The 17,899-nt window shown below is 46.0% G+C and overlaps 1 protein-coding gene across 1 annotated transcript; it reads right to left on the bottom strand.

The window, feature by feature from the left end:
* Window positions 1–811: 811 nt before the first annotated feature.
* Window positions 812–17,622, bottom strand: LOC123994255 (P2Y purinoceptor 3-like). The gene is made up of 3 exons (XM_046296795.1): window positions 17,439–17,622; window positions 2,152–2,590; window positions 812–1,948 (listed from the first exon to the last, which is right to left on the bottom strand). Exons 2-3 carry the CDS (start codon window positions 2,571–2,573, stop codon window positions 1,234–1,236), a joined length of 1,137 nt encoding a protein of 378 aa, XP_046152751.1. The 5' UTR covers window positions 2,574–2,590; window positions 17,439–17,622; the 3' UTR covers window positions 812–1,233.
* Between the last annotated feature and the right edge of the window lie 277 nt (window positions 17,623–17,899).

The following is a 17,899-nucleotide window of genomic DNA, read 5'->3' as shown; positions in this document are numbered from 1 at the left end:
CCCATATACTACCCACCACTGCGACCTATATGCTCTCGTTGGCTGGCCCTCGCTTCATACTTGTCACCAAACCCACTGGCTCCAGGTCATCTACAAGACCCTGCTAGGTAAGGTCCCCCTTATCTCAGCTCGCTGGTCACCATAGCAGCACCCACCTGTAGCACACGCTCCAGCAGGTATATCTCTCTGATCACCCCCAAAACCAATTCTTCCTTTGGCCGCCTCTCCTTCCAGTTCTCTGCTGCCAATGACTGGAACAAACTACATAATCTCTGAAACTGGAAACACTTATCTCCCTCACTAGCTTTAAGCACCAGCTGTCAGAGCAGCTCACAGATTACTGCACCTGTACACAGCCCATCTCTAACTTACTACCTTTTCCTCCCTTATCTCACCTCATTTGCTCACATCGTATATAGACTTGTTTATACTGTATTATTGACTGTATGTTTGTTTTACTCCGTGTGTAACTCTGTGTTGTTGTTTGTGTCGAACTGCTTTGCTTTATCTTGGCCAGGTCTCTCTTGTAAATGAGAACTTATTCTCAACTTGCCTACCTGGTTAAATAAAGGTTAAATAAACAATACATTAAAACATGTAACACGGTTGATAACTGGAGTTAGTGGTTTGGGGTGGATTATCCCGCTGAGGCATCCTTTGCTACCATGCTGTGTTGTCATGTGTTGCTGCTATGCTATGTTGTCTTCGGTCTCTCTTTAAATAGTGTTGTCTCTCTTGTCATGATGTGTGGTTTTGCCCTATATTTTTCTATGATTTTTAAATGTTTAATCCCAAGCTCCGTCCCCGCAGGAGGACATTTTCCTTTGGATAGGCTTGTAAATAGGAATTTGTTCTTAACTGACTTGCCTAGTTAAATAAAGGTTCAATAAAAAATAAATAAGGCCATGAGATGTGTAGGTAATACACGCCACCTAGTGGCTCATATCGAAACAACTAGCAGTGTGCACGGACATACAGGATACATTACATAATACTATGGCAACCAAAAGCAGTGTTATGGCTGACTACTTCATGCATTTTGGTATACAGTCACAAGCAGACACACTAGCAAACACACTGACTTGTTGCCATGCTGGCAGAGCAGAAGTCAATGAGGGTTCTGGATCGGTTCTAGCTACCCAGAACCCATGTATCTAGGTGTAACACAACTGTGGACTATGGTTGTTTTACATACTCCTTGGTTCCTTTGTCTCAAAGCGAGTTAACCCTTGATTAAACATGGGATCTAAATAATCTAGGGGTTTTCACTTCCTCACACCTTGGTTCCCTGTCTCTGAGAGTGGTGATCTTGGTGATCAATATTCTGGTGCTCCTGCGGAACCGTGGCTGTGTGAAGTAGAACAGTATAGGATCTAGAACACTGTTCATGCTGGCGAACGGCCTGGTGCACTTGTAGATCACTGAGAACAGGTTCCGTGTCGCACACGGAGCACCTGGTAAGGTTCGTACCAACAGGTACATGGTTTTAGTGAGGTGGAACGGCAGGAAGCTCACAGCAAACACCGTCACCACGATGACTATCATCTTCACCGCCTTGTCCCGTTTCTCCATTGAGGCTGCCATGGTAGCGCCCTGATAGGATGGCGGGCTGCAGAGGAGGCGACCCATGCGACAGTAGCATGCCACCACGCCCATAAAAGGCAACAGGAAGCCCAGGCAGGTCAGAGCCATCCCATAGGGGTAGTAGTCAGCCGAGTGCTCCGGTCGACTCAGGTCGTAACAGACGGTGCGGTTGCGTTGTGTTCCTGTGGAGGCATAGTGGAACGTGGGGGCGCAGAGGAGGGCGACCACCAGCCACACACCCCCACAGACCACCCGTGCCAGCCTGCGACCCCCCTGCTTGTGCCAGCCGGCCATAGGGTGGCAGATGCCCACGTAGCGCTGGAGGCTGATACAGGTCAGGAACAGGATACTGCCATGCAGGTTACTGTGGGAACAATAAATAACATCAATGATGTTATAATGACCAGGTTTTCTCTCTTACAATCCACTCAAATATCTGTCCACAGAAAGGTAACATTCAGTATATGACTGATTATTCCCTGTAGGACTAAGTATATGAGTTTGAGTATTTTAAGTAATCTATAGAACTATGATATGAATAGGTCAGTTAATGAGTAGCTCTTCTACCTGTAGAACTGAAAGCGGACAAGTTTGCAGGCCAGTTCTCCAAAGGGCCAGTAGTCATGACTGGCGTAGTTGTAGATGAGCAGAGGTAGTGACATCACATACAGGAAGTCAGCCGTGGCCAGATTGAGCATGTAGACGTTGCTCCGGGTCAGGTTGGGTCGTGACCTCCAGATCTTCAAGATGACCGCCCCATTCAGAGGCAGACCAATCAGGAAGACCACACTGTAGACGGCAGGAAGTAGGAAGCGTTTAAAATCCTCCTTATAGGTGCAGACTGGCCATGTGACATTGTTATCGCCCATGGCGATGAGGTATTCCTCCAAGTGGGGTTCTGTGTAATGTCCAGAGGAGGAACCTTCTGCTGTGAACATTCCAATGAGGAAAGGTTCCGTAGAGAACACTTCTAGAGAGGATATCGACATGGCAACAGCTTCACATTCTGAAACAGAAGAGAGGCCAGGATGAATCACATCAAAGTTGATAACCATGTAGTGCTGAGTGATTATTCGAAATGTTGTACTTTTTTGGTTATTAAACAACTAATTGACTGACATACATACGGTTCAATTACTTGAATTCCATGTATTATTTAGTTTTTGTGTGAGACCAACGCTCTAGAGAGAAATCAAATCATTCAAGAGAGAAATCAAGTTAAGAACTCTGTGGGACGCTGGGCTAAAGGGAGTTGTAGTTTTCATTCTTGTTCAGTGCAGAAATGTGGTAAATAACTACAATGACCATAATCCATTGCACCTGTTCTTTCTGGGTCAGACAGAGATGGATACATTTTTACACTTGCTACACACAGACCCAGGGGCATTATACACCCTGGAAATCTGAGAGGGCACAAAGTACGTGAGGATGGCTGGGGGTGTGTGGCTAGGCTCCCTGTCCGTAAGTAGGAGAATTTCGCATTTTCAAACACCTGAAACACCCCTTTCCTGCAATCTAGAGCCATAATCATTATGCTTAGCTAATTCTATGTAAAATACATTTTACCTCTTGAGCTGTCTGTATCCTCCTGACTGGTGGTTATTTTGTTAAAGAAACATAATATGTGAGAATGCTGTTCATTGACTACAGCTCAGCGTTCAACACCATCGTTACCTCAAAGCTCATCACTAAGCTAAGGACCCAGGGACTAAACACCTCCCTCGGCAACTGGATCCTGGACTTCCTGACGGGCCGCCTCCAGGTGGTGAGGGTAGGCAGCAACACATCTGCCACGCTGATCCTCAACACAGGTGTCCCTCAGAGGTGAGTGCTTATTCCCCTCCTGTATTCCCTGTTCACGCACGACTGCGTGGCCAAACACGACTCCAACACCATCATTTGCCGACAACACAACGGTGGTAGGCCTGATCACCGACAATGATGAGACAGCCTATAGGAAGGAGGTCAGAGACCTGGCAGTGTGGTGCCAGACAACAACCTCTACCTCAACGTGAGCAAGACAAAGGAGCTGATTGTGGACTACAGGAAAAGGAGGGCCAAACACACCCCCATTCACATTGAGGGGGTCGTAGTGGAGCAGGTTGAGAGTTTCAAATTCCTTGGTGTCCACATCACCAACAAACTATCATGGTCCAACGCACCAAGACAGTCTTGAAGAGGGAACAACAAAGCCTATTCCCCCTCAAGAGACTGAAAAGAATTGGCATGGGTCCTCAGATACTCAAAAAATTCTACACCTGCACCATCGAGAGCATCCTGACCAGTTGCATCACCACCTAGTATGGCAACTGCTCGGCACTCGACCGCAAGGTGCTACAGAGGGTAGTGCGTACATCCCAGTATAGCACTGGTGCCAAGCTTCCTGCCTTCCAAGACTTTGATACCAGGTGGTGTCAGAGGAAGGCCCTAAAAATTGTCAGACTCCAGCCACCCAAGTCATAGACTTGTTCTGTCTGCTACCGCACGGAAAGCGGTGTCAAGTCTAGGTCCAAAAGGCTTCTTAACAGCTTCTACCCCCAAGCCATAAGACTCCTGAACAGCTAATGGCTACCCAGACTATTTGCATTGCCCCCCTTTCTTATGCTGTTGTTACTCGCTGCTTATTATCTATGCAGAGAAAGTTTACCCCTTTAACTACATTTACACATGACCTCAATTACCTCGACTAACCCGTACCCCCACACATTGACTCGGTACCCCCTGTATATAGCCTCCACATTGACTCGGTACCCCCTGTATATAGCCTCCACATAGACTCGGTACCCCCTGTATATAGCCTCCACATTGACTCGGTACCCCCTGTATATAGCCTCCACATTGACTCGGTACCCCCTGTATATAGCCTCCACATTGACTCGGTACCCCTGTATATAGCCTCCACATTGACTCGGTACCCCCTGTATATAGCCTCCACATTGACTCGGTACCCCCTGTATATAGCCTCCACATTGACTCGGTACCCCCTGTATATAGCCTCCACATTGACTCGGTACCCCTGTATATAGCCTCCACATTGACTCGGTACCCCCTGTATATAGCCTCCACATTGACTCGGTACCCCCTGTATATAGCCTCCACATTGACTCGGTACCCCCTGTATATAGCCTCCACATTGACTCGGTACCCCCTGTATATAGCCTCCACATTGACTCGGTACCCCCTGTATATAGCCTCCACATTGACTCGGTACCCCCTGTATATAGCCTCCACATTGACTCGGTACCCCCTGTATATAGCCTCCACATTGACTCGGTACCCCCTGTATATAGCCTCCCCATTGACTCGGTACCCCCTGTGTATAGCCTCCACATTGACTCGGTACCCCCTGTGTATAGCCTCCACATTGACTCGGTACCCCCTGTGTATAGCCTCCACATTGACTCGGTACCCCCTGTGTATAGCCTCCACATTGACTCGGTACCCCCTGTATATAGCCTCCACATTGACTCGGTACCCCCTGTATATAGCCTCCACACTGACTCGGTACCCCCTGTATATAGCCTCCACATTGACTCGGTACCCTCTGTATATAGCCTCCACATTGACTCGGTACCCCCTGTATAGCCTCCACATTGACTCTGTACCCCCTGTATATAGCCTCCACATTGACTCTGTACCCCCTGTATATAGCCTCCACATTGACTCGGTACCCCCTGTATATAGCCTCCACATTGATCTCGGCACCCCCTGTATATAGCCTCCACATTGACTCGGTACCCCCTGTATATAGCCTCCACATTGATCTCAGCACCCCCTGTATATAGCCTCCACATTGATCTCAGCACCCCCTGTATATAGCCTCCACATTGATCTCAGCACCCCCTGTATATAGCCTCCACATTGATCTCAGCACCCCCTGTATATAGCCTCCACATTGATCTCAGCACCCCCTGTATATAGCCTCCACATTGATCTCAGCACCCCCTGTATATAGCCTCCACACTGACTCGGTACCCCCTGTATATAGCCTCCACATTGACTCGGTACCCTCTGTATATAGCCTCCACATTGACTCGGTACCCCCTGTATAGCCTCCACATTGACTCTGTACCCCCTGTATATAGCCTCCACATTGACTCTGTACCCCCTGTATATAGCCTCCACATTGACTCGGTACCCCCTGTATATAGCCTCCACATTGATCTCGGCACCCCTGTATATAGCCTCCACATTGACTCGGTACCCCCTGTATATAGCCTCCACATTGATCTCAGCACCCCTGTATATAGCCTCCACATTGATCTCAGCACCCCCTGTATATAGTCACCACATTGATCTCAGCACCCCCTGTATATAGCCTCCACATTGATCTCAGCACCCCTGTATATAGCCTCCACATTGATCTCAGCACCCCCTGTATATAGCCTCCACATTGATCTCAGCACCCCTGTATATAGCCTCCACATTGATCTCAGCACCCCCTGTATATAGCCTCCACATTGATCTCAGCACCCCTGTATATAGCCTCCACATTGATCTCAGCACCCCCTGTATATAGCCTCCACATTGATCTCAGCACCCCCTGTATATAGCCTCCACATTGATCTCAGCACCCCTGTATATAGCCTCCACATTGATCTCAGCACCCCTGTATATAGCCTCCACATTGATCTCAGCACCCCTGTATATAGCCTCCACATTGATCTCAGCACCCCCTGTATATAGCCTCCACATTGATCTCAGCACCCCCTGTATATAGCCTCCACATTGATCTCAGCACCCCCTGTATATAGCCTCCACATTGATCTCAGCACCCCCTGTATATAGCCTCCACATTGATCTCAGCACTACAACCCCGCTCAGCACTACAACCCCGCTCAACACTACAACCCCTCTCAACATTACAACCCCACTCAGCACTACAACCCCACTCAGCACTACAACCCCACTCAGCACTACAACCCCGCTCAACACTACAACCCCACTCAGCACTACAACCCCACTCAGCACTACAACCCCGCTCAGCACTACAACCCCACTCAGCACTACAACCCCACTCAGCACTACAACCCCGCTCAGCACTACAACCCCACTCAGCACTACAACCCCACTCAGCACTACAACCCCACTCAGCACTACAACCCCGTTCAGCACTACAACCCCACTCAGCACTACAACCCCGCTCAGCACTACAACCCCGCTCAGCACTACAACCCCACTCAGCACTACAACCCCGTTCAGCACTACAACCCCACTCAGCACTACAACCCCACTCAGCACTACAACCCCACTCAGCACTACAACCCCACTCAGCACTACAACCCCACTCAGCACTACAACCCCACTCAGCACTACAACCCCACTCAGCACTACAACCCCACTCAGCACTACAACCCCACTCAGCACTACAACCCCACTCAGCACTACAACCCCACTCAGCACTACAACCCCGCTCAACACTATTTCCCCCTCTTCTAAAGACTGTCCTCTTCATCTCAGTCTACCAGTACTCTCCACCAGGTGAGGTAAGAGAATATGGTGTTTTCATAGTTACTCACTTGGTTTAACTATCTCTAAATTCTGTCTGTGTGCTACGGGACCATCCATGCGTACAAAATGCATGTCTGTGAGTCGCTTTGGATAAAGTGTCTGCTAAATTGTATGTATATATTAGTGTACTGGTCCAAACATGAGGACCAAACGCAGCCAAAAGTACAGTATTTTAGCAGTGGGAATGCCTGTCTCTCTGTCAGCCTCCTACTATCCACTCAGCGGTTGGACGTCTGTGGTTCAAGCTGTTGTATCATCATCATAAATCTCTTATCCTCATCATCATCATCATCATCAGTTTCTTATCCTAGCTCCTTCATCATCAATCTCTTATCCTAGCCCCTTAATCATCAACATCAGTCTCTTATCCTCTTCATCATCATCATCACCAGTCTCTTATCCTAGCCCCATTCATCATCATCATCATCATCATCATCATCATCATCATCAATCTCTTATCCTAGTCCCTTCATCATCAACATCAATCTCTTATCCTAGCCCCTTCATCATCAGTCTCTTATCCTAGCCCCTTCATCATCAACAGTCTCTTATCCTAGCCCCTTCATCATCAGTCTCTTATCCTAGCCCCTTCATCATCAACAGTCTCTTATCCTAGCCCCTTCATCATCAACATCAATCTCTTATCCTAGCCCCTTCATCATCAGTCTCTTATCCTAGCCCCTTCATCATCATCAATCTCTTGTCCTAGCCCCTTCATCATCAACAGTCTCTTATCCTAGCCCCTTCATCAATCTCTTATCCTAGCCCCTTCATCAATCTCTTGTCGTAGCCCCTTCATCATCAATCTCTTATCCTAGCCCCTTCATCATCAATCTCTTATCCTAGCCCTTCATCATCAATCTCTTATCCTAGCCCCTTCATCATCAATCTCTTATCCTAGCCCCTTCATCATCAATCTCTTATCCTAGCCCCTTCATCATCAACAGTCTCTTATCCTAGCCCCTTCATCATCAATCTCTTGTCCTAGCCACTTCATCAATCTCTTATCCTAGCCCCTTCATCATCAATCTCTTGCCCTAGCCCCTTCATCATCAATCTCTTATCCTAGCCCCTTCATCATCAATCTCTTATCCTAGCCCTTCATCATCAATCTCTTATCCTAGCCCCTTCATCAATCTCTTATCCTAGCCCCTTCATCATCAATCTCTTGTCTAGCCCCTTCATCAATCTCTTATCCTAGCCCCTTCATCATCAACAGTCTCTTATCCTAGCCCCTTCATCATCAATCTCTTGTCCTAGCCCCTTCATCAATCTCTTGTCCTAGCCCCTTCATCAATCTCTTATCATAGCCCCTTCATCAATCTCTTATCCTAGCCCCTTCATCAATCTCTTATCATAGCCCCTTCATCAATCTCTTATCATAGCCCCTTCATCAATCTCTTATCCTAGCCCCTTCATCATCAATCTCTTATCCTAGCCCCTTCATCAATCTCTTGTCGTAGCCCCTTCATCAATCTCTTGTCCTAGCCCCTTCATCATCAACAGTCTCTTATCCTAGCCCCTTCATCATCAATCTCTTGTCGTAGCCCCTTCATCAATCTCTTATCCTAGCCCCTTCATCATCAACAGTCTCTTATCCTAGCCCCTTCATCATCAATCTCTTGTCCTAGCCCCTTCATCAATCTCTTATCCTAGCCCCTTCATCAATCTCTTGTCCTAGCCCCTTCATCAATCTCTTATCCTAGCCCCTTCATCATCAATCTCTTGTCCTAGCCCCTTCATCAATCTCTTATCTAGCCCCTTCATCAATCTCTTGTCCTAGCCCCTTCATCAATCTCTTATCCTAGCCCCTTCATCAATCTCTTGTCCTAGCCCCTTCATCAATCTCTTATCCTAGCCCCTTCATCAATCTCTTGTCCTAGCCCCTTCATCAATCTCTTGTCCTAGCCCCTTCATCAATCTCTTATCCTAGCCCCTTCATCAATCTCTTATCCTAGCCCTTCATCAATCTCTTGTCCTAGCCCCTTCATCAATCTCTTATCATAGCCCCTTCATCAATCTCTTATCCTAGCCCCTTCATCATCAATCTCTTGTCCTAGCCCCTTCATCAATCTCTTATCCTAGCCCCTTCATCAATCTCTTATCCTAGCCCCTTCATCAATCTCTTATCATAGCCCCTTCATCAATCTCTTATCCTAGCCCCTTCATCAATCTCTTGTCGTAGCCCTTCATCAATCTCTTGTCCTAGCCCCTTCATCATCAACAGTCTCTTATCCTAGCCCCTTCATCATCAATCTCTTGTCGTAGCCCCTTCATCAATCTCTTATCCTAGCCCCTTCATCATCAACAGTCTCTTATCCTAGCCCCTTCATCATCAATCTCTTGTCGTAGCCCCTTCATCAATCTCTTGTCCTAGCCCCTTCATCATCAATCTCTTGTCCTAGCCCCTTCATCAATCTCTTGTCGTATCCCCTTCATCAGTCTCTTATCCTAGCCCCTTCATCATCAATCTCTTGTCCTAGCCCCTTCATCATCAATCTCTTGTCGTAGCCCCTTCATCAATCTCTTATCCTAGCCCCTTCATCATCAATCTCTTGTCCTAGCCCCTTCATCAATCTCTTGTCCTATCCCCTTCATCATCAATCTCTTGTCCTAGCCCCTTCATCAATCTCTTGTCGTAGCCCCTTCATCAATCTCTTATCCTAGCCCCTTCATCATCAATCTCTTATCCTAGCCCCTTCATCATCAATCTCTTGTCCTAGCCCCTTCATCAATCTCTTGTCGTAGCCCCTTCATCAATCTCTTGTCGTAGCCCCTTCATCATCAACAGTCTCTTATCCTAGCCCCTTCATCAATCTCTTATCCTAGCCCCTTCATCATCAATCTCTTATCCTAGCCCCTTCATCAATCTCTTATCCTAGCCCCTTCATCATCAACATCAGTTTCTTATCCTAGCTCCTTCATCATCAATCTCTTATCATAGCCCCTTCATCATCAACATCAGTTTCTTGTCCTAGCTCCTTCATCATCAATCTCTTATCATAGCCCCTTCATCATCAATCTCTTATCCTAGCCCCTTATTATTACTAGCCCCTTCATCATCAATCTCTTATCCTAGTCCCTTCATCAATCTCTTATCCTAGCCCCTTCATCAATCTCTTATCCTAGCCCCCTCATCATCAATCTCTTATCCTAGCCCCTTCATCAATCTCTTATCCTAGCCCCCTCATCATCAATCTCTTATCCTAGCCCCTTCATCAATCTCTTATCCTAGCCCCTTCATCATCAACATCAGTTTCTTATCCTAGCTCCTTCATCATCAATCTCTTATCATAGCCCCTCCATCATCAATCTCTTATCCTAGCCCCTTCATCATCAACATCATGATCATAATTATCCGTCACGTCTCGCCGTCCAAGCCACACGTCGGAGAGTATTAGATCGGTAGAGCTGACTTCCAAAGCCAATCTCCAACACATACTAGCACTCTATTGTCTGAACAGTGACGCATGGTTTCACAACACTTCATACCAGGAATGACTAAGTGAAGGTGAAGGAAAGGGAGTGCCAATATGCCATATCACTGTGTGTTTGTGTGTGTAAGATGGCTGAAGTACCCGTTTCCTGGCAGCTGATTAACCTCCACCCCCCCCCTTTCTCTCCCCCATCTACCTTCTCCCCCCTCTCTCTTTCTCTCCACACCATTCTCTCTCCCTCACACTCTGTGAATGTCTGTGATGTGTGTGTCATCACCAGCACCCTAAAGGGCTGCTATGGCCTTTAGGTGAAGTGTTTACACAAAGCCTCTAATTTTAATGGAAACATCCCTGGTGTGAGCATTTGTAATAAAAAGCTCCATCAGTTCCCAGCTAAAGTGTGTGTGTTTCAGTGACTTCTCCTTCCAGCTCTCCTGTACCCCACCAGACGTGCCACCAGGGGTCTTTTCACAGTCCCCAGGTCCAGAGCAAATTCAAGGAAACATACAGCATTATACAGAGCCGTGCCTGGAGCTCGTTTCCATATTATATAGTGCAAGTGGACAGAAAACCTGGTTTCAAAAAACAAATAAAGCAACACCTCACGGCACAACGCCTTTCCCCATGTGACCTACTGGTTGTGTGTATGGACTGACATGTGACCTACTGGTTGTGTGTATGTACTGACATGTGACCTACTGGTTGTGTGTATGGACTGACATGTGACCTACTGGTTGTGTGTATGTACTGACATGTGACCTACTGGTTGTGTGTATGTACTGACATGTGACCTACTGGTTGTGTGTATGGACTGACATGTGACCTACTGGTTGTGTGTATGGACTGACATGTGACCTACTGGTTGTGTGTATATACTGACATGTGACCTACTGGTTGTGTGTATATACTGACATGTGACCTACTGGTTGTGTGTATGTACTGACATGTGACCTACTGGTTGTGTGTATGGACTGACATGTGACCTACTGGTTGTGTGTATGGACTGACATGTGACCTACTGGTTGTGTGTATGTACTGACATGTGACCTACTGGTTGTGTGTATGGACTGACATGTGACCTACTGGTTGTGTGTATATACTGACATGTGACCTACTGGTTGTGTGTATGTACTGACATGTGACCTACTGGTTGTGTGTATGGACTGACATGTGACCTACTGGTTGTGTGTATGTACTGACATGTGACCTACTGGTTGTGTGTATGTACTGACATGTGACCTACTGGTTGTGTGTATGGACTGACATGTGACCTACTGGTTGTGTGTATATACTGACATGTGACCTACTGGTTGTGTGTATGTACTGACATGTGACCTACTGGTTGTGTGTATGGACTGACATGTGACCTACTGGTTGTGTGTATGTACTGACATGTGACCTACTGGTTGTGTGTATGGACTGACATGTGACCTACTGGTTGTGTGTATGTACTGACATGTATGTGGAGCTGATAGATGCACACACACACTGTACATGTTAATGTCAAATATTTTGCCTGTAATGTATTTCTCGTTATGTGTCAGACCCTGTAAGACAAGCTGTTGCCAAGCTAATGGGGATTCTAAAGTTTAAGCCTTAGTTCAGGTGTTAACTGCAAACTCTTAAGGTTAGTCATTAACTCTGAAAGGGTAAAGTAAGGATCAATGTTTGGGACAAGTTTACATAAAAAAATAAAAAAATAAAAACAGTTCTATTGCTGGATTCAAAGTTGCAACCTTTGGAATCCAAGGCTTATGCCCGAGCAAAACCCAAACCTACTTGAAGGTAACATCACACACCGTTGCCCCTAGTGGCCGGTTTCCACATCATCTCCCGACATCCTCAGAGATGGATGGACATCGAATACTGACTTGTACCCCAGTTGACCTGGCTGGAATTCTCAGCAATCAGAGACAGGTGCAAACTCACATACAGTAGTAGCTGACACACACACACACACACACACACACACACACACACACACACACACACACACACACACACACACACACACACACACACACACACACACACACACACACACACACACACACACACACACACACACACACACACACACACACACACACACACACACACAGCTGGGCAATGAGGGAGAGTTCTTCACATCACGTGTGTGTGTGCATGCCAATATTACATGCTATGGCACAGGCAGTGTAACACACTTATTTATAAACCACATGATCACATGACCCGAACCAGACACATCAGATAGAGCAGGCTAATGATATCATGTTGAACTTTCTCATGCACAGTGATTACACACACACACACACACACACACACACACACACACACACACACACACACACACACACACACACACACACACACACACACACACACACACACACACACACACACACACACACACACACACACACACACACACACACACACACACACACACACACACACTGCTGTAGGTTACACACACACGCTGCTGTAGGTTGCACACAAACACACACACACACACCCCTTCCTTCCAGTCAAGTTTCATTACCATCCCTCAACCACGGTCATTAGATTGTAGGAGAGAAAGCAGAGCCTGTTGAATTGAATGACACACACACACACGCACACACACAACATTTAAAGCCAAGGCCATATGTCATTCAATTAATTGAAATCACCAAATCACTCTGGAGACAGACATTGCAGCAATAGAAACAGACCCCATAAATCAATCGCAAGACAGTCAAGGTATAACTATATATATACATGTGACGTGGGAAAAGTGGAAGATGCCAGGGTTTATTTTGAACCCAAATTTGACCCTCACCTAACCCAGAGGGACACCATCGCTTCAAGATTTCTGTATGCTACAGTGGGTCAATATTACAACAACAAACATTATCCACCATTACAGATCAGTCTTCGGAGCTGGCTTCTCCCCCCAGGGTGACACAGTTAGGGAACAGTTAGGAGAACGTGGAGTAACTGGAAACAGGCTAAATGCAGATTTGATGCAGACGGAGGCAGTACTTTGCCTGAGTGTCCTGGGACACAGGTCTGCTCTGCTAAGTGCAGCATCAAGCTATAATGACTATCTGATGTTATGACGAGTAGACCAGCTTATTCAGCATGTAGCTCAATATCAATTCTTCAAACAACTTATTTTTGTCTCCGAAACCTTCAGTCTTACAGCTACGGATTTTCAGTTACACCCAAAAGGAGATGCTACAGTGGCATTTAGGCACTTAAAAAAGACCCACTCTAGTGCATTGTTAAAGGGTTTGCATAGATACCTCTGTCACCGAGAAAGAAGTTGTCATGGTTTTGCAAGGCAAGGAGGAAGAAAATGTGCAGCTGTTGAAATGGCCGTCAGGTAAACTACAGAGACATGAAGGACAGTTCACAGCTGTCTAAAGGGACGTTGGTAAACTACAGAGACATGAAGGACAGTTCACAGCTGTCTAAAGGGACATTGGTAAACTACAGAGACATGAAGGACAGTTCACAGCTGTCTAAAGGGACATTGGTAAACTACAGAGACATGAAGGACAGTTCACAGCTGTCTAAAGGGCGTCTGTAAACTACAGAGACATGAAGGACAGTTCACAGCTGTCTAAAGGGACGTTGGTAAACTACAGAGACATGAAGGACAGTTCACAGCTGTCTAAAAGGACGTCTGTAAACTACAGAGACATGAAGGACAGTTCACAGCTGTCTAAAGGGACGTCTGTAAACTACAGAGACATGAAGGACAGTTCACAGCTGTCTAAAGGGCTGTCTGTAAACTACAGAGACATGAAGGACAGCTCACAGCTGTCTAAAGGGACGTCTGTAAACTACAGAGACATGAAGGACAGTTCACAGCTGTCTAAAGGGACGTCTGTAAACTACAGAGACATGAAGGACAGCTCACAGCTGTCTAAAGGGACATCTGTAAACTACAGAGACATGAAGGACAGCTCACAGCTGTCTAAAGGGACGTCTGTAAACTACAGAGACATGAAGGACAGCTCACAGCTGTCTAAAGGGACGTCTGTAAACTACAGAGACATGAAGGACAGCTCACAGCTGTCTAAAGGACGTCTGTAAACTACAGAGACATGAAGGACAGTTCACAGCTGTCTAAAGGGCTGTCTGTAAACTACAGAGACATGAAGGACAGCTCACAGCTGTCTAAAGGGACGTTGGTAAACTACAGAGACATGAAGGACAGCTCACAGCTGTCTAAAGGGACGTCTGTAAACTACAGAGACATGAAGGACAGTTCACAGCTGTCTAAAGGGCTGTCTGTAAACTACAGAGACATGAAGGACAGCTCACAGCTGTCTAAAGGGCTGTCTGTAAACTACAGAGACATGAAGGACAGCTCACAGCTGTCTAAAGGGACGTTGGTAAACTACAGAGACATGAAGGACAGCTCACAGCTGTCTAAAGGGACGTTGGTAAACTACAGAGACATGAAGGACAGTTCACAGCTGTCTAAAGGGACGTTGGTAAACTACAGAGACATGAAGGACAGTTCACAGCTGTCTAAAGGGACGTTGGTAAACTACAGAGACATGAAGGACAGTTCACAGCTCTCTAAAGGGACGTCTGTAAACTACAGAGACATGAAGGACAGTTCACAGCTGTCTAAAGGTACGTTGGTAAACTACAGAGACATGAAGGACAGTTCACAGCTCTCTAAAGGGACGTCTGTAAACTACAGAGACATGAAGGACAGCTCACAGCTGTCTAAAGGGACGTTGGTAAACTACAGAGACATGAAGGACAGCTCACAGCTGTCTAAAGGGACGTTGGTAAACTACAGAGACATGAAGGACAGTTCACAGCTGTCTAAAGGGACGTTGGTAAACTACAGAGACATGAAGGACAGTTCACAGCTGTCTAAAGGGACGTTGGTAAACTACAGAGACATGAAGGACAGTTCACAGCTGTCTAAAGGGACATTGGTAAACTACAGAGACATGAAGGACAGTTCACAGCTGTCTAAAGGGACGTTGGTAAACTACAGAGACATGAAGGACAGTTCACAGCTGTCTAAAGGGACATTGGTAAACTACAGAGACATGAAGGACAGTTCACAGCTGTCTAAAGGGACGTTGGTAAACTACAGAGACATGAAGGACAGTTCACAGCTGTCTAAAGGGACATTGGTAAACTACAGAGACATGAAGGACAGTTCACAGCTGTCTAAAGGGACGTTGGTAAACTACAGAGACATGAAGGACAGTTCACAGCTGTCTAAAGGGACATTGGTAAACTACAGAGACATGAAGGACAGTTCACCCTGGACACTAAGAGACCATGTTAATTTATTGTATTTATATTCATCACCAGGTCTCAAAGCATTTAATCTGTAGGTGACGACCTCTCCAGATCCACCATCTGTAGGTGACAAACTCTCCAGATCCACCATCTGTAGGTGACAAACTCTCCAGATCCACCATCTGTAGGTGACAAACTCTCCAGATCCACCATCTGTAGGTGACAAACTCTCCAGACCCACCATCTGTAGGTGAGGAACTCTCCAGATCCACCATCTGTAGGTGACAAACTCTCCAGACCCACCATCTGTAGCAATGGCACCAACCTGTATAGTCTGTCCATCCCTAACTTAACGTTAACCTTATCAGACCAGGAGAGGAGACAGTTAACATAGAATACACACTGCTTCTCAATCTCCCTCCATCCTCTATGTCAACTATATCTGTGCCAGTGGACCCAGAGAAAGCACCCACAGGACCCTGACTAATGTCTGGTGTGGTCCGACCCAACAGGACCTTTACTAGAAACATTGCTGTGGCACGACCCAAAAGGACCTTTACTGCTGTGGTCACTATACACATGTGCTTTCCATCACAAAAGATACACACACAGGTACACACACAGACACACTATTTTGCTGCAGTGAGGTGTGAAGTGATGTTATAGAGAACACTGTAATAACAAGAGCAGCAACTGTATATCATTCATCAGCCAAGTGTTTTATTCATAATTAAGTGTTTCTCCTAGGATTTATTTCAGCAGCGGTGGCAGAGTTAGCAGGGATCCCCGACAAATGTCACTTCTAAATGCATATAGGGGAAATGGGAAACACTGAGTAGCCTAAACATGTCTCAGACAGAAGTTAGAGCTAGGGTGCTGGGGAGGACAGGCTCCTGGTAATGGCTGAAGGGAATTAGTGGATTGGTATCAAATACATGTGTTTGATGCCATTGCATTCGCGCCATTCGAGCCGTCCTCCACTCAGCAGCCTCCACTGGAGGAGAACTGTAAAACTGACTGTTAAAACTGTGTCTATCTGAGTGGGTTCTATACTCCATATGCACGACATAGTCCTTCCTAATGAAATATTATTGAATCTCAAACACAGTGTGTTTGTGAGAAAAGTTCAGCTCTTGGGTTGGCTTCATCAATGTGCTGCTCTAAAGTGCACCACCAAAACAGTATTTACTGGTTATCACAATTACAACAATAGGAGTACAAATTCCCCACCATTTATCATGATACACTGAAGGTTAGGAATAATAGGCTACTTCATGTTGTTGACAGGTTTCGACAGGTTAAAATAGGTGTTGTTTAAAGGAGGAATCAAACAGTGACATCGGAGACAGGTATGACAGTTGACCTAAGCTGACGAGGCAGCTATAAATTATATTCTTCAAGAATCAATGGGTATATATCTTTAATTTCAAAGTTAAAAAAAAATGTAATCTACTACCTACGCATCGTAGAATTCCCCCTTTACGGTATTTAACTAATACTATGCACCCTGCGCATTTAATTCGGAGGGCCATTGCCAAAATGATTATATATTCCATGTAAACATGTTCCAGACTACTATGGTATAATGACTATACACTGTGCCAATGAGGTTGTTTCGAGTCGTCTGCATATAAAGTACAATTATAACACTGTTTTTTTTACCTCTGTGGCTGCGACAAAATACTGACTTTCTCTGCTCCTGTAAACAAGTGGGAGATCCAAACCTGCCTCGTGTTTTACCAGGCAGTCGCCTAGTAAGTAGCCCAAACAAATGAGTACTTTAGTGAGAAAAATCAGTAAACCAATCAATGGAGATCCTTCATAAAGTCCAACTGATTTGGATATGTTTTTTGGAGCACCAGAGCGCATGATATCAACGATATTGGGCGGATTCGATTATGCTGAGCCGCGGGGCAGCGGTTTATGGCCGGTGACGTGAACTGGCAAAAAGGGAGGAGCGCCCTCCTCAAATCGAACAGCCTAATCTGCGCTGCTTGGTCATGTTGTCAAAAAGGCAGCATGGTGCATTTTCCAGAAATATATAACATTTCTTTTCCATAAAATATATGTTTTAATTTTGAAACTAGTTTTTATTGGAAAGGCAGATAAAGCGTTTTTTTTTT

The sequence above is a fragment of the Oncorhynchus gorbuscha genome, linkage group LG13 (genome assembly GCF_021184085.1).
Source record: "Oncorhynchus gorbuscha isolate QuinsamMale2020 ecotype Even-year linkage group LG13, OgorEven_v1.0, whole genome shotgun sequence".
Taxonomy (NCBI): Eukaryota; Metazoa; Chordata; class Actinopteri; order Salmoniformes; family Salmonidae; genus Oncorhynchus; species Oncorhynchus gorbuscha.
Note: the sequence above shows the minus strand (reverse complement) of the source record. Positions and strands in the feature narration are given on the sequence as shown.